This window comes from Helicoverpa zea, chromosome 18, assembly GCF_022581195.2.
Source record: "Helicoverpa zea isolate HzStark_Cry1AcR chromosome 18, ilHelZeax1.1, whole genome shotgun sequence".
NCBI lineage: Eukaryota > Metazoa > Arthropoda > Insecta > Lepidoptera > Noctuidae > Helicoverpa > Helicoverpa zea.
Genome location: NC_061469.1, coordinates 9,081,174 through 9,105,798, shown reverse-complemented (window position 1 = coordinate 9,105,798; position 24,625 = coordinate 9,081,174). Strand labels below are relative to the sequence as shown.

General features: G+C 37.8%; 2 protein-coding genes across 3 annotated transcripts; one reads left to right on the top strand and one right to left on the bottom strand.

Annotated features, from left to right (window-relative positions):
• Window positions 1-512: 512 nt before the first annotated feature.
• On the bottom strand, window positions 513-22,783 carry LOC124638788 (ATPase family AAA domain-containing protein 2-like). 2 transcript variants are annotated; one of them, XM_047175886.1, is made up of 27 exons: window positions 22,646-22,783; window positions 20,411-20,498; window positions 20,021-20,102; window positions 18,698-18,825; window positions 18,130-18,302; window positions 17,586-17,678; window positions 17,181-17,362; window positions 16,579-16,655; window positions 16,202-16,324; window positions 15,770-15,850; window positions 15,600-15,693; window positions 15,188-15,281; window positions 14,772-15,050; window positions 14,271-14,407; window positions 13,402-13,613; window positions 12,949-13,055; window positions 12,517-12,701; window positions 11,428-11,599; window positions 10,978-11,154; window positions 9,933-10,089; window positions 9,318-9,484; window positions 8,817-8,965; window positions 6,793-6,980; window positions 6,284-6,426; window positions 5,701-5,900; window positions 5,263-5,342; window positions 513-5,170 (listed from the first exon to the last, which is right to left on the bottom strand). In XM_047175886.1, the coding sequence occupies exons 3-27, from the start codon at window positions 20,074-20,076 to the stop codon at window positions 4,956-4,958; spliced, it is 3,669 nt and encodes a 1,222-aa protein (XP_047031842.1). In that variant the 5' UTR covers window positions 20,077-20,102; window positions 20,411-20,498; window positions 22,646-22,783; the 3' UTR covers window positions 513-4,955. The 2 variants fall into 2 exon arrangements, with proteins under 2 accessions (XP_047031842.1, XP_047031841.1); XM_047175885.1 differs by having other exon boundaries at window positions 22,316-22,777.
• Window positions 22,784-23,241: 458 nt separating this feature from the next.
• On the top strand, window positions 23,242-24,371 carry LOC124638816 (BLOC-1-related complex subunit 6). The gene is made up of 2 exons (XM_047175925.1): window positions 23,242-23,427; window positions 23,535-24,371. The coding sequence occupies exon 2, from the start codon at window positions 23,543-23,545 to the stop codon at window positions 24,287-24,289; it is 747 nt and encodes a 248-aa protein (XP_047031881.1). The 5' UTR covers window positions 23,242-23,427; window positions 23,535-23,542; the 3' UTR covers window positions 24,290-24,371.
• Window positions 24,372-24,625: the final 254 nt, after the last annotated feature.

Here is a 24,625-nt window from a genome sequence, read left to right as displayed (position 1 = left end):
ACATAAAGACCTACCTCCATGCCAAATTTCAAGTCAATACGACCATTGGAAGTGGTCTAGGTTTTTGATGAGTGAGTCAGTGAATCAGTCAGTCAGTGAGTGTATAGTAAAAATAGCTATTTTCTGACGTCAATATCTCAAGACCTACAATAGGTATATTAATGAAATTTTGTATTTTAGATAAGTGAGGGGGTCTCAACAGATACTAGAAATTTGATATGCATAAATAAAATAGATTTTGAGTTACAGGGGGGTCGAATTTGGCCCGAAATGGTTCGTGTAATATAACCCACGGCTGGTGTGTCGCTTTTTTTGCTCGAACTTGGCGGACACACTGCCGTGTGTCTAGATCATGACATCAATTCTCACGAGCTTGATATGTCTCTTGTTTTGTCATTTAAGTGAAAAGACCTATCTGCAATTGATATAAGATCTTTTATTTTAAAAAATAGTGGGACACAAAATGAGAAGACATAAAAAGGCATGCAAGGGAACATCAATAATACAAAATATTCGATATCACATGAAATCATACCCTTTTATTTTCAATTTAAATATGATTTTATAAATACAAAATTATACACTAATCGAACGGTGGATACTGTGAGCGCTTACAAACATCGTAGATACTCCACATTGAGCAAATGCAAGCAATTTTATTCATTTTACACACATTTTTTTAATAATCTGTCTTACAATTTTATATTTTTGTATGAAATTCTATCTATTGAATAACTATCGGTTCAGTTTAACCTGTGATCTAAAGAAAATAAATAAAGCAATTTAATTTTATTCGAGTTTTTTATCACCAATTGTGGAGGCACGTTCATTGATATACACGCATTTAGAAGGTACGTATAGCCAGCATTGCACGTCACAAGCCTATATTTCCAATATTGTGTTACAAGACCTATGTAGCTGAATTGTATAAGGTACACCTGCGTTACACTGCGAATCTGGGAGTACTGACATAAATTTCTGTCAAATGTTAGTTCCCATTTGGCCAACTGAACAACAGCTGGCTCTGTATCTCTATACTTACAGCTTTTTTGTAGGCAAATCAACCATATAACATTACTTTAGGTCACAGATTAAACTAATAATCCCACCCCCTTTACTTACATTAACAACCTCTTTACAATATTATCTTGACCAGTAAAAAATTGCACACTTCTTCGAAATTAAAACGACGTAAGAACCATGATGGCCAATGACACTTACGCCCTTTTGAATCTCAAGAAGTTAACGGGGTACGGAAAGTTTTGAGGTAACTATTTTGTCTAACATATCAACTATATGCTGTTTATTCCATCAATATCACACGGCTTTGTATCAATTATTCGATAAATACTATTTAAATTTTATCATAAATACATTACTGAAGAAATGTTACATAAATACATAAGTAAATATACATAATTGAAGTATTTTTAAGTACTAAAAATAATAGTAATTTTGCCTCCTTAATTATAAGTCATGTGGCATTAAAACTTTTTAATTCGATTCCGCAAATCAATTTTATTATATAAAATAATCATTTCATTGTTAATAAAAAATACTGCATAAATAAGAGTTTTTAAAATGTATCCCTTTACTGTAGGTAAATAATAAAATAAACATCGATCATACTGAGTGCATACTTTATAAGTAAGGAGGATTCCAAGTTTTTTAAAAGGCTTCAAACTGCAGTATCGCTAAAATAAAGCTAAAATCTGCATCATATTAATTAAGTCAGAATTGATAATATAGAGCAACAAATGCATGCAATTACGTACACAATATTTTGTGAAACAAACGTTCGAATAAAATTTTTACTGCATTTTTGAAAACTTATGCCATAGAAATAAGGATCAATTTCGTACATACCAATTCGATTACGATTTATAATCATGAAATATTCACTAACGTTTATGATCGTATTTACGTCTTAACATTTTCTAATCATTTCCCTGTCTTTTCGGCAGAATCTGATTTGCACACTCAATTTTATACCTTATTGCGAAGTACTTAAAGTTCACTTTCTCTAAACTTTATAATTGTAGTGTGCAAATCAAATCGTACCACAATTCGTTATACATTTTATTTACTCAATTAATCCAATTTGTTATCGTTTAAGTAGTAAACGTTTATTATAACTTCAACTTAGACAAACTTACAACAACGTACGTCACTTAATAATTGTATCAACCTAATAGATCGCATTACTTGTTCATAAGATGTTGAATATTCCTCCGAAGAGGTACAATATCAAATTAAAATGTGACATTTTGATCTATTAGAATAACACCTTAATTGAAATAGACGGTTTTGTACCTTACGAATCAATGACTCCCCAAACACGAGATAATGTCTATACATTACATCTAAACATTTGCTATCTAAACAACATCAATACTCCGATTATTTCAAACATTCCAACATCGCCCAACTCGGACACAATTCCACAATAACGTCACAGATAAACCAATAATAATTTAAATATGAAATTAATTCAACGTGAATGAAAAAATATATCTTAAGTTACGTTAACGTTAGTACAACCTTATCCTAAATTAAGCAAGATACGTTAGTTCAGCTTATTTGGTAAATCTGTTTTTAAAACTCGCAAATCAGTGCATAAATTTCGTTTTTTTTTTTCTTTCTTAATTTCACACCTAAAAAGCCAAATTGTTTATAATTTTGGGTACTAACGGACTATGAATTTAATTCTCAATAGTTTATTTTAATAGGAGTTTTGTATTGAGACACGCGACCTATTCGATTGGCTGTTTGTATTATTAAACAATAAAATTACGACTATTTTTGCGCACACGTATTTAATTTATATTGTAAGGCTTTGCATGAGCAATTTGAAGTCGGTTTTTATAATTACTATATGTCTTAAATACACAGATATATTTCTAGTTAATAACACTTTTTTATAGATTTGTTCTCGACCAGTCGAATAGGCGCGGGTGGGTCAATCTTAGTATGTAGTAAAGCGCGCATCTATCGGACACGAAGCATATAGTGACGTATATACATGTTATATAAACCTTCTGTACATATCACAGACCAGCGGGCTTTTACTTGTTTAGTTTTAAACCTAACCTAGGCGTCTCATTGAAATGCTATTGGACATACGGAAAAATGATTTTTTCTGACTGTAGATGCTCATATGTTCAGTCCGTAATCAGAAGAAATTGTACCCATTCTGAAGCGATTTTAGAAGATTTTAAAACATTATTTTCAATAGCTGTGAACAACGCCATCTTTTGTCAAATAGATGTAAACATGGCGATTAAGTACGAATAAAATGGCAGTGATAAAGAAGATATGCAATAATATTTTATTAAAATATATTACTAATTATAATTGTTCTAAATGTTACACTAGATTATAAAATGCAAGATAATTCATAGTAATTAATACTGATCCATGTTCTAAATCTAGACGGCAGATGGCGTTGTCTCCAATCTTATAGACAATACGAGCTTTAGCACTGTTCGCCCAAAGCTGTAAACCACCTGTACATTTTACCAGCAAAATCTATCGAAACCAATAGCATTTCAATCAGACATTAAATATTGATAATCTCACTCACAATTTGGCTCATTAGGAATGGTTAATATTCGACTATTATTTGGACGAAACAAATCTGACGAAACATTCATCCAAAATACATCCATATTACGTAACACATAAGAGTTAAATTTGTTCACAATAAACAAGATCACTATTGTTAATTTTTTCAATTCAATTCTCAACCTTATACTTATGACACAAAGTTCTTTTTCAACTAGCTTTTATCAGATTTTCGTCAGATTTGCATCGCCCGTCACACATCAACCACACTCAGAGCGTTCCTCCTATCCTTCAATCGGACATCCGATAATGTGTAAATCGGTCCGATAATTTATCGGTGCCCGATGGGATCAGTTGAGAAATGCATTTTAATATAATATAATCGCAAAGCCAATTTAGGCAGTGATCGGTAAATGTCCGTATTACAGGACCACAACACTCGTCTTAATTATTTATCGAAGTTAGGGTGGGCACATACATACTGAAGAACTGTGTATGTAAAGTGCAGTAATTGGTGATGTGAACAGTATGTCTGTACCCACCTTTAAGCGCCGCGTCTACGTTGTAAGGAAAGACGGTTTCTCTTAAAATTTTGAATATCTCAATGACTAAATAGAGATGATACGAATCTTTTTTTAATATGTATTCAAGCCAATTGGTTTATGTATTAAGTTATTAATAAATAAATAATGTACGCAATGTTCCTAATTCTTTAGGTAAACGGGGCGCTTAAGATATGATCAAATTCGTAAAAATATGGAATGTGATATTCCAAATTTCGATCCATCTAAGAACTATACTGATGGCAGTTAATACTAATGGTAAACCGATACTAGAAATCCTACCGATTATTATCGATAAAATGTCAAGATATCGCTTAAAATTTATCGATACCAATGACCATTTCGATGTTAAAGTATTACGTAAACAACCTAGGTGTAATTTGAAACGTAAAAATGTTTTTTTTTTTTGTTTTTGTTACAAAAAGCTGCTGCCGCAAAAAGCAATGTTACTATTCGTATTCAATATAAATAAATCTCGCTCGGTCATAAGATGTGTTCACAACCTGCCATGCTTCGTTTACACTAGGTCGAGTTCCCTTGCAAACACAGAATCGTTTGACGACCACGGTTCAAAGTTACTCGAACTAGTGTAAACGAGCCTATATCTAAGCGAGTCCTTCTCAACAACACCTCTAGTCCTACGTCATAATAAAACAAAAACCTAACAGAAAAACGTCAAAAATTGTTCTTTTTTCAAATCATCCTCAAACATTCAGATGAACAACACTACTCTACGCCTTCAGACCTCATTTGTACATTTAACCAGGCTTTCAACAAACTTAAGTTTTTAACTTACAATTTACAAGTCCTGCCAATTATACATGATGTTCATTTCTTCGCGTGCTGCAAGTACCTCGTGACAGTGGCGTGAAGTTCCTGCGGTAACTTGGTTCTGTCGTGCTTTGTGGAATACGTGTGGACGACGTGTGACATTTGTGCGTGCAAGTCTAAGAGAGCTTCGAGCCCGATCATTCGTAATGACTTCGCGTTCTTATATACAACGTTATCTAACTCAGTCTTGTTTATCAGTACTTTCTCCGTGTCTGAAAATAAGACAAGTTTTTTTAAGATATTGATTCGAAAATAAAGGGTTATTTAATTAATCTAACTAGTTAAAAAATGAATGAGCACTTACCTCCGCTCGAATGATCGTGACCTGAATTCCTCTTCTTTGGTGATGTCTTTGACGGCGTTTTTTCTGATGACTTCGTAGGACTGTAAATAACAATTCATTTGTTTACTTAAAAACTGGTACGAATATAAACAACTAAGAGTTAAATGCAAATGAATGCGACGAAACACAATGTAAATTAATTTGGGACAAAGTAAGAGTTTCCTACATTAAATTTATATTTTTTTCTCTCATTACATTTGTATATGAGAGTTAGGGAATAGTGAATGCACCTGTGTCTGCGCAAATGCTTGTGTACTGCATGACCTGCGCAGCCGGCTGATCTCCTTAAATGACAACAGCTGCCGTGGCCGACAATTGACCTGGACCTGGACGCCATTACGTAACATTCATACACAACATCACGCAGCTGTTACGTCACATGTAAAACGAATAACAAACCTTTCCAAAACATGATTATTAACAACACTCTGGGCGCTAATATTGAACATGGTATCGTTATCCTGTGGGCGACGCAGCGGGGCGTCGTCGTCCGACGCAGACGATGTGGACACCTCGCCGTTGGGCAGCGGGGTCGATGTGATAGGTTTGTTCTCTTTGGATTCCTCGTCTGTTATCGCCATGCTTGAGTCTTTGAAGTTCTGTGGGTACAATAGAATACTTCAGTAACCAATAACGTAGTATTAATAAAGACAACTTCAGAAAGAGTAGTATATGAGAAGACATGAATGAATGAATTGAGGTATGAGGATGAAATAAAACCGTAATTCCATGGAGATACCAATGATAAATCGTCTTCGAACATCGATTGACTGCTGGACGAAATAAATAGACATCGAACAATATCCGCAAGTTTGTAATCGCAACTGATTGGAATAACGAGCTGCTTAAACAACACACTCAAAAAATTAATAAATTAAGTGTAACACTAGCAAAATCAGTTCACAGTTGACAGCTAATGCGGATATAGTGCCTGTAATAGGCCCCTATAAGTAATAAGAATACTATGTTTCACACAACATACCTTAGAAGTCTTAGCTCGCTTCACAACCAGTCCCTTCGACCAGGCGTTCATCCGTCTACGCTTGCGCTTGGCTGAGTGGGGATCGCTCTTGTCGCCGTTCTGTGGCGTCCGCGACTTTTCACTCACTATAGAGTCGAAGTGATCTGTAAAGTAAATTTTTACGCATATGTTATCAAGTTGATCAACACTATTTATATCCTTTATTTGAATGTTATGTATGTAACCTGTATGTTTGTATCCTTTTAAAAAATTGTTACATTATTTTATACATGTCACGTACAAGAACCTTTTAGGCTTCGAGTCGGCACATGAGCATACACTATATAAGAGTGCGCATCGATTGATTGAGAATAATACAATTAAAACTGAACTTTATTCCAATATCATAAGGTTTGTCTCGCCTTGCCTTGATTTAGTGTTATTTTATGGTAAGTTTTAAACTTATGAGGTAGTGTACCCATTTTAACTAGACTTTTACAAAACAACAATAACTTACAAGTAACACTTACGTAAATTAGAAGCCGTACAAATAAAATCGGGCAGATCATTGTCGGCCATATTGCCCTCCTCCTGTCTTCTCTTAGCAATTTCCTGACATTCTAACTCGAAGTCGCTGTCCATTTCCACGTCAATGAGCGCATGCGCGTGATCGCGTAACGAACAAGCTTCGTGGCGTATCTGCTTGTCTGATGACGTTCTGTGTTTGAAAATGGAATGTTCTTTTTTCAATTTTTGTGTGGCATGGTTCGGGAGTTGAGTGCCAGTCTTGGATAGAGTAAAAAGTACTTGATAAAAAAAGGTTGATTATTTGTAATTGTTTAAGTATTTGCAGAATGTTCACTCTGTTCAAGACTTGTAATTAAACCTATTTTGTTCTAAGTTTACCTTCGAAATAATATAGCTCCTATAGGTTATTATTATTAAGTATTAGTTACTATGCTGTGCAGCGAGTACGCGCTATTTCTTGATAAACAATATATTAGGCACATGACTCATAATATTGTATTTAATGCAAATGAAACCAATTCTATTTACTTTCAAAGAATTAGTCTCATTAAACTATTCGATAATTAGTACTAAATATAAGTCTAAGCTTACATAATATACTTATCGCTATCTATGATTATGATTATATTAGTTACGATCTAAACTACGTACATGCTAGATATGTCTACATGCGAATTGTCCGAAATATTACAATTACCGGACAAAAGGTTAGAGGTTGTGGTACACACGGAAGTTTTACATTTTAGTGCTGTGACACGATTTATCGAAACGCATTTAGTCGATAAATCAAACAAAAATTTTGCAAAAAAACTTCTTTTACTAGAGTGATTTTATTTTATTATATGCTGCAACTGGGTACGTGAAGTCGTGGTGGCCTAGTGGACAAAGAACCAACCTCTCGAGTATGAGGGCGCGGGTTCGATTCCAGGTCAGGCAAGTACCAATGCAACTTTTCTAAGTTTGTATGTACTTTCTAAGTATATCTTAGACACCAATGACTGTGTTTCGGATGGCACGTTAAACTGTAGGTCCCGGCTGTCATTGAACATCCTTGGCAGTCGTTACGGGTAGTCAGAAGCCAGTAAGTCTGACACCAGTCTAACCAAGGGGTATCGGGTTGCCCGGGTAACTGGGTTGAGGAGGTCAGATAGGCAGTCGCTTCTTGTAAAGCACTGGTACTCAGCTGAATCCGGTTAGACTGGAAGCCGACCCCAACATAGTTTGGGAAAAGGCTCGGAGGATGATGATGATGCTGCAACTGGGTACATATTCGTTCCGTCAGTTTAGATAACGGATCCAAACTTATTCATCACATATCATATCATATATCGATACCAATAAGAACGTAATATCGAATAGCCACATCACTAAAACCATTAAAAAGTCCGGGTGTATATTCAAATATCAGCAATATAAGTACATAAATGTATAATGATAAAATATATTCTATCAAATGTGCTATACGTTTTAAAAAGCGTTGGTTTTGCTCATACCTATACATCCCTCTAGCCCTTTGATTGGCGCCGGGGAATGTGGAAAGAAAACACGTTAAAAATAAATTATAAAATTAATAGAAAAGCTCTGGTACACCATTGCTATGTACAGTGGTAGACTGAAGTAGCTTGTTGTCGATAAAAATTAACCAAATAAATAAATCAATTATCGATAGAAAAAATAAAATCGATTTATCTCGATTTAATTGTCAGGACAAAGACAATATTAATACAATCAATTATGGCGTTAAATCATAGAAAACAATATGAAACTCCTGTGCTGGTTTAAAAGTAAATGTAATAAGTCATTTCTTGCAGCCAGAGAAAAAAAAATATCCTGAAGAATTCATAATCCTGTGTACGAAAATTCTGTGTAATTAAACTTATCCAAAAAATTGTCAGAAACACTAGAATAAAATAATTTCCATGAGACCCACTTCTTGGAACCGTGCACCCATCATTTCACCTATTGTAAGAACCTGTAATAGGTCTGTATAAGTTAATAAGGCATAAAAACCTTTGACTTTGATTACCTGTCAGGGTTATACTCAAGCGCGTTGGCACAAATGAGGTCGATATCATCCAGGAACTCCTTCGCGCAGTTGTACTTGTGCATGTCGACTTTCGTCATCATTGTTTCCAAGTCCATCGGCTGAGTGACAATGTCTAGGTAGTCTGTTACCTGGAAGAGGAAAGTGGGTTTTAAGTATACACATTTATGTTTAAACCTGGATAGAGGATATTATTTAGTTGCAAGAGCACAAAAGGGAAGATTGCCTGAAAATATAGTAGAAAAGTTATGCAAATGGAATATATAGGTATGATAAAGGATTACAAACTAACAACTTATCAGGATGAATCTCATATTTTTCGGAACAGACACTTAGTTTTGGGCCAAAACCACAAAGTTGTACTTGTTATACAGACTTATCACTACAGGCAAGTCTATTTTTTTATTCAACCAATACCGTGCCCTGGATGTGCAAAGGCCTTTCCTACAACCGAGGTAATTCTATGTTAAATGCACATCTTACCTCCTCCAAATCCACAGGTTTAGTGAACTTATAGAAGCGCCTGTTGGAGGCGAGCTTGCGGCAGATGTCTCGCAGGAATATCCGCAGCTCGCGCAGCTTGTAGTCCTCTTTGCGCTTGCGCCGAGTTACTTCTTCTGCCGTCTCCCGCGGCGGTGGGGGTGGAGGGGCTGCGAATAAAAGATTTATTTGTGAAATAAATCCATGACTAAAAACCATGTCTTTCATGTATTTGAGATAAATGAGCGTGACATGGCAATGAGTGTACATTTTATTTAGTATTTTTTTTAAGGTTTTCAAATCTATGTGCTCAAGTTGTCTGTAAATCGAAATAGAAAAAGAAACATTGTTATTGTAAAAAGTACACCTTCAAGCTTCTTACAAACAATATACCGTATTTTGCCTATCCTTAATATAGGTACAAGTACATAGTACAATATACCTATCTCAAATTTTGCATAATTCATGCCTGGTTCTTAATAAACAAGAAACGATTCGTTTTGCTTTCGTTCGCTAAATTTTGACTATGAGATCTATGTCAATAAACTCACTACTTGTAAATAAAACCAATTATTTTTACTAGCCATCGGACAATGGAAAAAGAAGTAAAATTCTTACCTCTAGGCAACGGAGGCGGCGGTTCGTTACTCTCAACGGGCGGCGGGTCTAACAACGCGTCAGCTAGCACCGGCTTGAGGAAGCTGATCACTTCCGACGCGTTCGGTTCACGCACCCTGTAGACGCAGTCCTTGTAGACTGGGAATAGGTCTTGTAACTGTAAGGGAGAATAAAATATTGTATGTTATTGTGAAGGACTGAAAATTGGGAAATGCAGATCGAATATGAGTTTGACTTCTCTTGTAAGGAAGAATTAATATTCATAATGGGACAGTATACGAATAAAAAAAACGACTTAAACACAGCACTAGATGCTATATACTAGATGATGTTATGACGTCATATAACAGAATGCTTGGGAATTCGATAAATCTCCACTCAAAAACTTCTAAAGGACGTTGGAGGTACACGTTGGTGTGACAAAAAATAGGGGGTGCATAATAAGGACAGCAGATTTCAACCTACCTATCGATAGTGCCCACACTAGTGTCACTAATACCTCACCTCTATAGGCAGCTAGTCATGCGGGCAGTCAGCAGTAGCGAGCAGTAACGTGTTCTCCCCGGCAGCCCGAGCTCGACACAACTGTCGCAGTAATGTCGATAGTGTCGCCCACACTAGTGTCACTAATACCTCACCTCTATAGGCAGCTGGTCATGCGGGCAGTCAGCAGTAGCGAGCAGTAAAGTAATGTGTTGTCCCCGGCAGCCCGAGCTCGACACAACTGTCGCAGTAATGTCGATAGTGTCGCCCACACTAGTGTCACTAATACCTCACCTCTATAGGCAGCTGCTCATGCGGGCAGTCAGCAGTAGCGAGCAGTAACGTGTTGTCCCCGGCAGCCCGAGCTCGACACAACTGTCGCAGTAATGTCGATAGTGTCGCCCACACTAGTGTCACTAATACCTCACCTCTATAGGCAGCTGGTCATGCGGGCAGTCAGCAGTAGCGAGCAGTAACGTGTTGTCCCCGGAAGCCCGAGCTCGACACAACTGTCGCAGTAATGTCGATAGTGTCGCCCACACTAGTGTCACTAATACCTCACCTCTATAGGCAGCTGGTCATGCGGGCAGTCAGCAGTAGCGAGCAGTAACGTGTTGTCCCCGGCAGCCCGAGCTCGACACAACTGTCGCAGTAGTGTCGATAGTGTCGCCCACACTAGTGTCACGTCGCGAATGAAGAGTACGCAGCCGCGGTCTGCACGACGACATTCCGAAAATACCTGTAAATAGAGGATATATAAATTATATTATATGGGAAAAACGTAAAACTGTCAAGCAATCACGTCTGAAGCCCAGACTACACCAAAACAGAGACAAGAGAAGAATTTCGTCATTCAAACATTCATCACGAATCAAAAAGCTTCTTCGCTCCGCTTTGGTGGTTTTATGGGCCTAACGCTTGTCGCATGGGACATTCAGGGAATTCCAATTTGAGTACTAATGCACTAAATACCATCATACAAAGTTCTATAAGCCCCAGGCCCTATACTAACCGATATTAAAGCCTGTTCCTGTGTAAACGTATGCGCGGAGTGCAGAGTAGACATGCTGAGCTCCTTCACAGTGCAGTGCTCTAGCTGAGCGAGTAACGCCGGCGCGATGTGTGTCTCCGCGCATTCTCCCGTGATTAGTAATACACTCTGTGAGAGGGATGGCTCGCAGATCCTGTAGGGAGAGAACGAAAGATCAATAGTATCAATCACCTATCAATGTAGGATAATCAGTGTTCTTGCTTGAGTCATTGAATTTTCGAAAAGCTCTCTGTCTAATACTGTGACAGGAAACGGAGCGGCACTCTTTATCACGGCCTGGTCCGATGGCTTTATAAAATGATCATGTAAAAAATAAATAGATAGTTAATAAATGGTAAAAGGTAATTAAAACACGTAATTAATGTACAATGTAAAAAACAACACAAGAGGGTGTGGATTAAAGAACTTGTCGGTCGACGCGGCGTGCCGACCCGTTGTCACAGTGACAGTTAATGACAGTAGCCCCAACTTCTCGCGGGCGTGGTTACACAACACCACGTTTCTTTGCAATCTGCACTTGTAACAGCGGTGGGGAATGTGTCTGCGTCTGGCTGCTAGCTACTGGTAGTTTCACCCACAGCTACTAGGAGTGTAGGGGAACATTGTGCAACACTCACCGCCTCTCAGTGACGCTGGTGAGCGGGAACACGTTCTGCAGCAGATGTAGGCGGCCTGCACTTGCGCCTGCAGCAGCGGCACGCAGTGTGCGGGCAGGCGTGTGGCGGGTAGCTACTGGGAGTGGAACATTGTGCAACACTCACCGCCTCTCAGTGACGCTGGTGAGCGGGAACACGTTCTGCAGCAGATGTAGGCGGCCTGCACTTGCGCCTGCAGCAGCGGCACGCAGTGTGCGGGCAGGCGTGTGGCGGGTAGCTACTGGGAGTGGAACATTGTGCAACACTCACCGCCTCTCAGTGACGCTGGTGAGCGGGAACACGTTCTGCAGCAGACTGTAGGCGGCCTGCACTTGCGCCTGCAGCAGCGGCACGCAGTGTGCGGGCAGGCGTGTGGCGGGTAGCTACTGGGAGTGGAACATTGTGCAACACTCACCGCCTCTCAGTGACGCTGGTGAGCGGGAACACGTTCTGCAGCAGACTGTAGGCGGCCTGCACTTGCGCCTGCAGCAGCGGCACGCAGTGTGCGGGCAGGCGTCGGGCAGCTAGCGGGGCAGTACGAGCTCCGGCCGCTACTAGTGAATGCATGGCTTCTAGGAGATCTCGACGGGTTACTTCCACCTATGATAAGACAGCTTCTTTTAACATCATCATTACACCAGTACCTACATTGATAACGAAAAAAAATTGGTTCAAAATTTAGGTATGTTACAAGATGAACTTGTCATAGAACCAAAAGTTAATCGCACATCAAGCAAAAAAGTATCTTACAAATGAGGAAAAAATAACATACGCAAGCGAGATGGCGACACTTTCCTGTATGTATATAAATTATCTAACAATCCGTTCATATAATATTTATACTTACATTCTTAGCATCGATGAGCAAAGCGTGTTCACTTTCGTACACTTGTGGGTATACCCTCCGCAGCGCTTTCAGCACTGCTTCTGAACATAGCGCTTTAAGATCGGAACCTAGAAACAATACAAAGTAGTCGGGTCAGCGTTGAAAACCAGCGCTGTAGTCACGAGCTTTCGAGCGCAACAACAGCATTTATGCTGAATGCTGAGATTTTAGCGCAAATAATGATGTATTGTGGCTTTATTTCATTTCTGTTCTATTTATTTATTTTTTGTGTTATTTTCTTATGTTCTGAGCTGTTATTTAGTGAGCGTTTGTTTTGTGTGAATAAATGTTTTTTCCTTCTTTCTTTCTGAATAACATAAACCAAAATTCATAGAAACGAATGTAAATAAAAAAGTATTCTTAAAATTAATTTAGAAAATCCTATATCCTATAGGTTAAAAAAATTGTTTTTACCTCCATAACCCCCAGTGACTTCAGCCAGATAATCCAGCGTATCTTCACTAGGTCTTGGCTGCCAGTCCTTAGTGTATATATCGAGTATATCTCTCCTTGCGGCCGCGTGGGGCGGCGGGAAGTGCAGCTCGCGGTCGAACCGCCCCGCGCGACGTAACGCCGGGTCGACGGCGTCGAGACGATTTGTAGCACCGATTATCACCACTTCGCCTCTGGGAATAGAGTTCGGTTTTGAATGGCAAGACACGTTTTTGATCCTATCAGTTCTTAGCGTTGCGGAGCTACAGACAAGCGTACCCATTTATGGTATTAGGTAAACAGTCGTCATTAGAAATTCACTGAGAAAAATATATTGCAGAAAGTTTTATATGTTGTGCAGCTCGATAACAATATATAACATGCAAATAAATAAAAAAAATTGGTGCTGCAGCAACATTACAATGAACAATAAAAATTCAAACCTTTCCATTCAACAAACATAGCTCAAAACAGCACAACAACGCCATCCACCTGTACACTGCGTACCGGCGCTAGTGCGTCGATCTCGTCGAAGTATAACAAACACAGTTTCATTTGACACCTTATGCTCTATAAATAGAGTTCAAATGATCACAGCATATACCGGTCACACGAACCGTACCCCTACTCTTGCCGAACGCTGCACTCCTATAGCTACTACGCTGCTAGAGCATCGATCTCATCGCTTCATTTTAAACCTTATAATAATCATCGGCAAGGATATTGAGCCCTGACCTTCACCTGCGCAGAAGTGATTTATTGGTTTATTGCCTTAAGTGTACAGTGTACACTCTGCCGCCGAGAGCTCATTATCCATGCCGATAACTATACTTTACAAATAGAGCACATACCGGTCACACAGGCCGTCCATCTCGGCCAGCAGGGTGCCGACGACGCTGGTGTGCACCTGCTCCTGCCGCACGCTGCGGACCGGTGCTAGAGCGTCGATCTCGTCGAAGAATATTATGGACGGCTTCATTTTGTTCGCCTGAGGATTGGAACGGGTTTAAATTGATGTAATTTTTCTATATTACAGCTCTTTTTATTTATTAATGTGAAAATTAAGAAGTCTTTCCACTACAATCTGTTTTGGCAATGACTTATCTCGCCTGAACCTTTATAAAACAAAGCGAAGATTTATGAAGCACTTACGTGAGCAAGACAATGTGTCTTTTTTTCGGTTGCGATTTATTATGAGAATGCTCACGAGCTGACTGAACAGTTTGAAAACTGTAGCTTGGTCTTCAGCAGAGGTAATAAAAAAATATAGGAATATTTTTTAACAAAAACAAAAAGAACACGACATTACAACAACAAAAGAAAACAAAAGAAAAAATCTAACATCAAATCACCTGTTGGAACAGCAGCTTGAGATGTCTCTCACTCTCTCCGACCCACTTCTTCAAGCAATCCGCTCCCTTCCTCATAAAGAAAGCTACTTTCCTTCCCCCAACCAACGAGCATTCGTTAGCTAGAGCCCGGGCTAACAACGTCTTGCCCGTACCCGGTGGGCCGTGGAACAAAACCCCTTTGGCTGGTCGCGTCTTGAATTTTTGGAATAAATCTGGATACATGAGAGGGAAAAGCACCATTTCTCGTAAGCATTTTATGTGTTCTTCTAAACCTCCGACCTGTAAAATATAGGTAGAATATAGGATCAATTGAATTACTCTTAACTTCTCTCTACACTTCTTGTTCTGTGGTTATGAGACATAGAAAGAATTTGAACCTTTTTCTTGTAATTTTCATCAAATAATTATGCACTTACCGAAGTGAATCTAACGCTACCGTCGACTTCAACAGGCTGTATATCTCTCAATGCTTTGTCATTCTTCTTATCATCCGTTGATTTTGACTTTTGTCTGGAAATAAAATTATCAACATAAACACCATATCCTATATGAATACATATAAGAACAACTTTCTATGAGTGACAAGTTTGGATTTTGCATGTGCCATGCATAATGTTTTAAGAAAAAGTAAAGATGTGTTGGAAAGCTAAACTATCGCCGGGTGACATCTATATTTCTCCGCCGAAACTACTTGCCGCAGTAAGTTTTTTGAACTACTTACTACGGTAAGTAGCTTCGACGCTAGCTAGTGTTTTGTATTATGTTCTTCAAATGAAGCAAAACTTTTGCATAAAGTCTTGATATAAAAATGCTTTTAATCGAACTTACCTGCCCTTAGTCTTGTTTTTCATAGACACATTAAGATCTTCCTCCGTGTCTGAACTAGATGTACTGCTGCTAGTCGAACTGGACGGTGATTGTGCTGCAAAGAGTATACATTTATTATATTTACTATGCTATTTAAAAATGAATCTTATGTAAAGGAGAATAAGACTTACATCTGATTGTCTTTCTGCGCAAAATATTGGGCTTCCTCTCTCTTAGACAGTATGGTTTCTTTCTGATTGTGAATGTTTTTGCTGAAAAGTAAAATCTCATTAGATACCTTAGTTACATAACCAGTCTCATCTAATCTTTAACCAACTTCCCAAAAAAGGAGTTACTCAATTCGATGCTTATATGTGTTTTTTTTTTTGCAAGGAACGAATCGGAAGACTTCTTTTTTTATTTATAGAAATACATTTTGTTCTTATAGAGTTATCATCATGACCACCATCTCCCAAAATTTTCAAGGAAAAATTCTCTACTACATTTATTCAATGAGCACATTTGAAGCGTTTATTAAGCGAATGCAGAATCTGTTACAGAAATGATATCATTTATTTGCAAAATAACATTGTTTTTTAGTCAATGAATGCAGAATGTGTTACCTCTAGATCGGTTCTCGTCTTGCGCAATCTGCACGAAGGCGGGCTTGGGCTTGCGCGTGCGCTTGGAGCGGCGCGGCTGCCGGCTGAGAGTCAGCTCACTGCCTGACTCCGATGATGACGACTCTGATATAAAGATTATAGCCAAGTTAGATTATAAGTACCGTGATTGTTTGTTTCTTGTAGCCTAGTACTTGGGTAAATTAACCTTTAGAACTAAGACGTTTTTTTTTTCTAAAACGGCCTTTTCTAATTTCTAAATTTACAGCCCGTAAAACGCCTTATATATTTAATAAGGCCCTAATATACTTATAACGCCCTATATGAAAATCTTTAGAACACATTTTTCATTTTGTTGACATAATAAAACTGATATTTACCTGTTTCTTGTTGACTATCATCCTTCTTAGGTTTGCCGCGAGCTGCCTTCCTTCTAGTCCTAGTCAGGGCTTGATTACTGCGAGGAAAAATTAAACTTCTTAAAATCTACTCATCTACTCAGTGTTTGTTTACTTGAACAAACTTTAACTATTGATTTTTTATCTATCCTACTGCACACGTTGTTGTGCAATAGGATAGATACTTAGACTTACGGGATTGGTTCTTTGCTAATAAATCACTTCTGCACAGATGTAGGTCAGAGCTCAAGATTCGTGCCGATAACTATATCTAATCTTGTCAAAACATAGATGGCCTTACTACAAAAACTTTAACCCCTGTTTTACACTTGTCTAATAAAATTTTGGCTGCAAAATGAACCGTATGTCAACGTCATAATTTGACATTTTTTTAGACAAGGCATAAACTGACGTTTAAAAGTTTTTGTGGTAAAACGGATTTAGTCTGAAATCGCCAATTAACCTTGAGCAAGCGTGATGATCCACCCTCATTGTTTCTCTGTAAGGTTTGTATTTTACACGCTACGAACACGAAAGGACACTAAAAAGGAACTTTAGAAGAGCTATTTGAACTGTACACAGACCTTTCGCTATCCTGTCCCTGTACGGGCTGTTGATCCTCCTGCTTAACTTCCTTATCATCCTCTTTATCTTTAGCGGGAACTTCTACCTCCATCTTATCATCTTCTTTCGTGTTCTCTTCTGTAGGTTTCTTCTCAATAACTGTTTGGTTGTTATCCTCATCTGAATCTGATTCTGTTGCATCCTGTATTGATGAAGGTAGATATATAAGGTTTAGTAAGTGCAGTTAGATCTCAAGACTAATTAAAGTAGGGGATGTAGTGGGCGGTCTTGTGGCTAAGAACAATGTCTTTCAAATGAATTATCCAATTTTGATATCGCTTTTTTTTGTGCTGTTGTAACTATTTTATGTATTGTGTTTGAGATTTGAAAATCGGATTACAGTTAACTGAAATTTTCATACGTACATTAGTTTTCTTATTGTTGAATCTGGCTGAAGTTCTTCTCTGTCGCGACAATTGGGTGTCTTCGTCGGTATTGGTAGGAGGATGACTACGGGTCTGGGAACGCAAATAGTGCGTTTTACTACAAATTCAAGCCACATGAACTTACTAAACAAATACATTTTGTGCACGCCATTTACAGGCTTCAGATTGGACGTCGAAAAAGTCAATTCAGCATGTGTGCGTATGTTTTGTAGGAGTGGACTTTTAAATGATTTGAACTATAATATTATTTGTCTGTATCAAATACATTTGAAGTTTGAACATTTGTATGAAGTCATATGCCCTCAATATAGATAAGTAAACCACAATTTATCAAGTGTTGGTGTGGGTCTAATTACTATCGCAAATGTTATATCAAATTCATTCATGCATTGATCGTATTAAGGTTTCATCCACGTCCCAAAGTAACTAATAAGAAATAGTATTTTCTTTATGATTGGTCACCCATATCCGGGTAGTTTACCTTTATCTGTTTGTACATTTTTTGTAACATAAACATTCTCACCAGTTTCTTGCTAGCGACTCTGGCCTCGTCAGCCGAAGAGAATTCGTCGGACGAGCTAGAGCCGGGAAAGCCGTACAGGTCGGGATAGCCCTTCACTTTCAGCTCGTTGGTGATCCAGCTCTCGTTGAAGTTGTGGTGTAACAATTTGCGTTTGCGACAGCTTCGCCTAACATCTAGAATTAGTAAATAATTTGGAGTTTTTATTCATTCAGTTTGGGCTTACTGCATTTTAAATTTTTTGACGTGCCATTCGTTGCTAGAAGTCATAAGCTAGAAATCCTAAAAATCGTTCTTGGCATGGAGTGCAACTCGGTAACTGTGGTTAAGACAGAATGACAGAAGGGAGGCCTTAAAAAACTTTGAAAAAGGCTAGACAAACAACCTTTTTGGAGCCACACTTCAGCCCAATCATATGTATATTAAATAGACCTGGTTGTTAGATACACAAGTTACTGTTTTATCGAAAATATTATTTGCAGTAGCTACACTTTAATGTTGTCATTGATAATATAAATTCTACTCTAACCCCAACACAATAAGGCATAAATTCGCTTGACTATTCACTTACTCTCTTGTATAGGCTTGTCTTCACTATCTTCCATGTAGTTCTTCCGCGGGCCGCGACTGCGGCGTATCTTCACGCTTCTGTTAGTGGAGTCATTGTCGTCGGCGAAGAACACGCGTACTTGTCTGGATCTGCAATTATAGCGTAAAATGCTTATTTAGGCTCCAAGACTAATTTATTTATTTGTATGGAAATTACTAGCTACATTAAGAGGTATCTCCACACTTCAATGACGTGTCAGGGACAGGGCAGGATCGTTCAGGCATTCGTAAATTCAGGAACGTTTTGTTTCCGCCACGAGCACAGACGTGATGTGATCGTGATCATAGATAATGTATGAACCGACATTTTTTGACTCGAAGTCAAAGTCAAATCATTTATTTCATATAGCATTTACAAGCACTTATGACAGACTCCTGACAAAATCGTTCCTGTCTGCTCCCGGACACTGATGCACTGGCACTGATGTGTGAGGATAGAACTTTAGGGTGCGTCTACACCAGTGGTTCTTAACCGGTGGTCCGCGGACCACTGGTGGTCCCTGGAGGCATTCCAAGTGGTCCGCGAAGCTTAGCTTTGACGACGTTGCTATACCTTATCTAACTTAATTTTTATCGACTTGTAATTGCGAGCGGGGGTTTTCGCATGGACGTACATGTATCGGGTGTGTCGTACCTAGTCCCCCCATTCATGAAAATGTATGTTTGGGCTACATTTTACGTAATTTTGGTTTTGAGTCTTAAAAAATAATTAAAATTTCACGCTCGCTTCGCTCGCGTATTCAGAAACCGTATGCCCTTATTTTTGCATTTGTCAACAAATAAAAAGTTAAGTACGTTTGGGCTACATTTTACGTAATATTTGGTTTAAGTCCAATAAAAATTTCGCGCTCGCTTCGCTCGCGCATTGGAAACTACATAGGCAAGTTTTTCTTTAATTGTATTAGCACACAACTGCCGACATGCGTTTAGCTTTGAGTAGAACTGACCCAAAAATTCAGATATTTTTTTTTGATACATAATAAAGAAATGAGTGCTAATTTAGGTAAACCGATGAGGTGGTCCCCGGCAAGACAAACTTTAGTAAAGTGGTCCCTCATGTCAAAAAGGTTAAGAACCACTGGTCTACACGGTGCATGTAGCTGGAGCAAGTTAACATTCACAAGTGACAAGAGCACGCGGGTGGGTATTTTGCTTTGGTACATGCGCGAGGAGTTGGACCCGCACGTTTTTAAAATACATGTAACCTACGCATGTGCCTCAACATGCGCAAGCTACTTGCACCGTGTAGATGCACCCCTAGAATGTAAGAAATCTTATACTTTACCTCCTTGAATATTTTTCAGGTTCTGTATCGCTTTCGGGGAACACGATCCGAGGCATTTTAATCGTTCGTAGGCGGCGGCTATCTGTAACGTTACTAATATTATTAAATTTCTTAACTATGTGATGGCAAAGATATTACAGGGCTTTCAAATAATAACCATAATTTTCTCTTGGTTGCACTGGTGATGTTTTTGTGTCAAAAGGAGACTAACTGAGCGTTTCCCTGACAAACCTTTTAATACAAAGACATGGTATGACAGGACGCTAGGAGACACACAGGTACACACAGAATTGAGTTTTCGAAAACCTTTGAAGACTAATTATTTTTTGTTCAAATCATTTTTGAACCTTTTGTTACCTTTTATTTACTAAATTCACAAGAATTACTCACATTTAGTAGGCCAGCGTTGTATCTTCCGGGTTACTTTGTACTGGCTGCTCCTCAACTCTCGGGGTGTCCAATTGGACGGCTTAGGCGTCTACAATTGTTAAATATATTTCAGCATTATTTACCAACACTAATAAATTATTTGGACAAGTAAATACAAACGAAAGATTATTGGACGGGAGCATAGTATACACACTAATATGCTTTAGTGTCTGAGGGGAAACTGAGCCACAACTCACAGATTATCATGTCATAATATTGGGTCACAGGAAATAGGGGCCAAATGTACCTAGATCTATATTTCAGGTGCAAATTGAAGACTGAACTAGCAAGAATTTACTGCATCAAATATTGAAGCCTTTCAGTTCTGAGAATTCCTTGCAGTATGTCAAGGGCATCAGGCAGTTGCTAATGATTATAAGACCAATACAAACTTTTTATGGTGTGAAAAGGTCTTATATGTAATTTCTATGTAATATTGTCACATTTTTTTGGTCTTATCAACCTTCTTCGATGGGTGTTATAGAGGTACTATAGATAACCAACAATAAATGTAAAAAATAACAACATATTCGAACCACATACACCCCATGCGGATACATGTCTTATATCTATAAATATAAGATTATCACAGTTTTAAGGAAACTTAGTAACATGTTAAGGTGAATATTCAAAAGGTAAAGTTCCAAAGGTATTTCTAATGTGCAACAATCCAAACTGGGTGTCATACATAACACATTTTGAAAATATGACCTGTTTTACTCAAGAACATATAAAAGAAACAAACACTAATTTCTTATAAAACCTTGCTGTCTACCTCTTGTAGTCAAAGCTTGTAACTTGTAAAGACAAACATTTTAAAAACTAAATAGCATTTTGGGATCTAGAAGGACTTCCACTTATTCTAAAAATGTGTTAAAAGGTGTGGTGCTGTATTTGTAGTAAGACCACTAGTCATCATACTAGAAATATAAAAAAATATTTTTTTGCACTGCCTTTTCTTTCTGTATCATTGTTTTTTTTTTATTCTATATTTTTTGAGATGCTGTAAGGCTTAAGAGCACGCTAAGATCAGACTATCACTGTTGCAATTCTGTGGGTAGTCTTTTTTTAGTTAGTTCTTTCTTGTTTCTTTTATAATCTGCCTGCATGTATTTTAATCAACAATATACTTGTAGATTTTCTTGTTAGCGAACACGCTCTTCAACATTGATGTTTTAAAAGATGAACTACTATTTGAAAACCGGTACTGTAGTCAAGAACAGGTTTAAACTGTTTAAATAATCTAAACCATTTGTGCAGAATGCTTGATTTTAGAAGAAAAACAACAAACAACATTATTGACTGTTGTATTTTCAGACCACACATAAAAACAATATAGAAATCTAAGGCAGAAATAAACTGTATATGAAACATGTTCTATAACAATATCATCATACAGTAAATAATTAGAATCATTTCCAAGATGCCATAATTCTTATAAGAATATATATATCAATCCTATTCAAGTACACTTCTGCAGTATGCAGTATTCATATGACATGAGTGATGCAACCAAGTGTGTGTAAGCTATCTGCATCTTGTATTTGGATATTCATTTGTATTTATATAACATACAGTTAAGATCTCTGACATCATAGCTGTGTCAAGGCATTGTAATTACACATACAAGTAGCTTGGAATCTAAGCACTCAATAAGTACAACTAGACTCACTAAAAAACCCATCTGTGGCCATAAAACAATAATGTAAGTCCAACATTAAGCACTAAAAGCGCATGCATCGACGTGCACTCGCGACAGTCATGTACCTACGGGTAAACAGGGACAGGAAGTTGCCACTAGGTGTTCTATACAAAGCCTCGATACCAAACCAATGCACAACAAACTAATGGCTTATACAACGTCACCTTCTCATTGGACACGATGCCCACGTCGTTCATAGCGTAATTCCCATCGTCAACCTCCCCGTTTTCTCCATTACTGCGACGGGTTTTCACCATTGCAGTAGCTGTGTCGTAACTTTACATACAAGACCCAAAATCCGTTATGTAACAGCCCTACGACGTTACAAACACACGCAACTCGTAAATCATTAACAACACAAATGTTTTACACTCAAAATAGAAAACTAGCACGACAAAGGACGAGCGTTATCACCCGCACATGTCGTTACACAGCGCCATGTTAAATGAACAATGTACTTCTGCTGCCACTGACTTTTACAATTGTTAACTCACCAATCGAACGCACCGTTTTCTTTATTACACTTTTGACAAAAACAATATACTATTTCATTAAAGAAAAGCTTGAAAAATCAATGAATTAAACTTATACGAAACGAAATCCACAACTCACGATGTTTTTATTGACAACTGTCAAAAATTCCCGCAAATTTGTCATTTTTCAAAATGTTAGAGATGTACAGTATTATGAGCATTGCAGTTCGTCAATACTCCTTCTACATGCAGTTATTGCGATTGCGTAATGATAGTGCAATTATGTTGCTTTCATGCTCAAAGTCTTACATTTTGCTATGTATTTCACACCGCGCAGTGATGTCCAAACTAAGAAAAACATAGGCATATCCTTCCCTACAAGCAGAAGTAATCCAACTTCTGGGTTTTTGTTAATCTTTCCGTTGTTTTCGAAATAGTATAAGCTAGATATTGTCTCGCTAATACGAAATAATACTAATATAAGTTAAGTAGTAAAATGTATGTACTATAAAATACCACATCGCGCTTAGCGATCGCGATCGCGATGTAACTTTCTTGTCTTGCAATTTACGATTTTTATCTGAGTGTGACAGTCCATTACAGGCACATCACTATTACTTTACCGTAAATGTCAAAACTTGAAGTACCTAGAAGACACAAAAAATCAATTGTGTTTTCCAAAAATTATGACTGTAATTAACGTGTTTTTAAAATGGTGTTCATAGAGATAATATTATTATAAATGTAATAAAAGAAAAAACACGTATATAAGTATTCTGAAAACTAGGAGATTCCAATAATTTGTAAGTTATTATGCCAACTAGATTTTGAGTATCGTTAACTTATCAATCAGCTGTCGGTAATATAAAAAACTGATAGATAATAGAGCTTGGACTATATTGTGTTTCAGATTTAACAATGGCAGAGAACCCTGAGCAAATGTCTCCATCAGGAGAACAGAGAGAATTATTAAATGATTCAGCTACTAAACAGCAAGGGGATATTGACCTGGATGAGGAAATATCGGCAAGAATGACGGCTTCTTACAGCGAGATATCATTTCACTCCGACCAAGGCCAGCCTGACGAGCAGGAAAGAGCTCCAGGCCCATCAAGACCTTATGATTTACCTTCAGAAAACCGCAAACAAGAAAAGCTTCCCTTGGACATAGATGGACATGTAAGATATGAAGGGGAAATGACACATTATGTAGCAGATGACTTAGAATTTAAAATAAAATTGTCTAGTCCAATCGCAAAAAGAGGCGAAACTCCAGTATTTGGTAGTTCTAGTGCATCCCGCTCTAGTACACCTTCAGGAAAGTTATATAAGCAAATACTGGCACCTCAAATTGGGCAAATAGATATAACAGTATTACATGACCTAGAATATGAAGCACAGAGGATCGCACAATCTGTAGATAATTTAATTGAGAACCTATCGAGTATACTGCACTCAAATTCCTCACTAACTGCTGAAAATATGGAAGTGTATAAAGATGCAGTAGGCAAGACATGTGATGCAATGGACAATAATATTAAGAGCATGTATACAATTCTAGCTAAAGGTGAAGAAGTATCCCAAGCAATGATCCCTGTGCAAGCACAAGCTGCACGAATAGCAGAAATAAAGAGGCTCCTCCAACTTTTTGAGGATAAGTTCTAGATAAATGTTATTCTGAATATTTATTGTATATCTAATGTGTATTATATTTAATGTAAATATTAAAATAGTAGATATAAGAAAACATGTTGTTTCATTTATAGGAGATATAAGCTTCTAATATAACTTTGATATAAACTTTTTTTTAGAATACCGGTATCCAGTACCTAGCACCGGATTCGTATTGATATTATTATTTATTTGTCTTATCAACCGCTACTACCAAACCCGAAGCTGAAACCAAATTACGAGCAACACAGAGAATTTTAAGAAAAGCATTGGTGTTGAGTGGTGTTGTTAGTTATTTCAGAACGAAACAGAAAACGTCAATTACATAGC

Bases quoted from the DNA above. Each gene is read 5' to 3' on its own strand.
- LOC124638816 (XM_047175925.1), top strand. From the start codon at position 23,543: ATGGCAGAGAACCCTGAGCAAATGTCTCCATCAGGAGAACAGAGAGAA.
- LOC124638788 (XM_047175885.1), bottom strand. From the start codon at position 22,408: ATGGTGAAAACCCGTCGCAGTAATGGAGAAAACGGGGAGGTTGACGAT. The intron at 15,851-16,201 runs GTAACACATTCT...TTTACTTTTCAG, and splicing joins AGACGAGAACCGATCTAGAG to CAAAAACATTCACAATCAGA. The intron at 8,966-9,317 runs GTAAGATGTGCA...TTCCTCTTCCAG, and splicing joins AACCTGTGGATTTGGAGGAG to GTAACAGACTACCTAGACAT.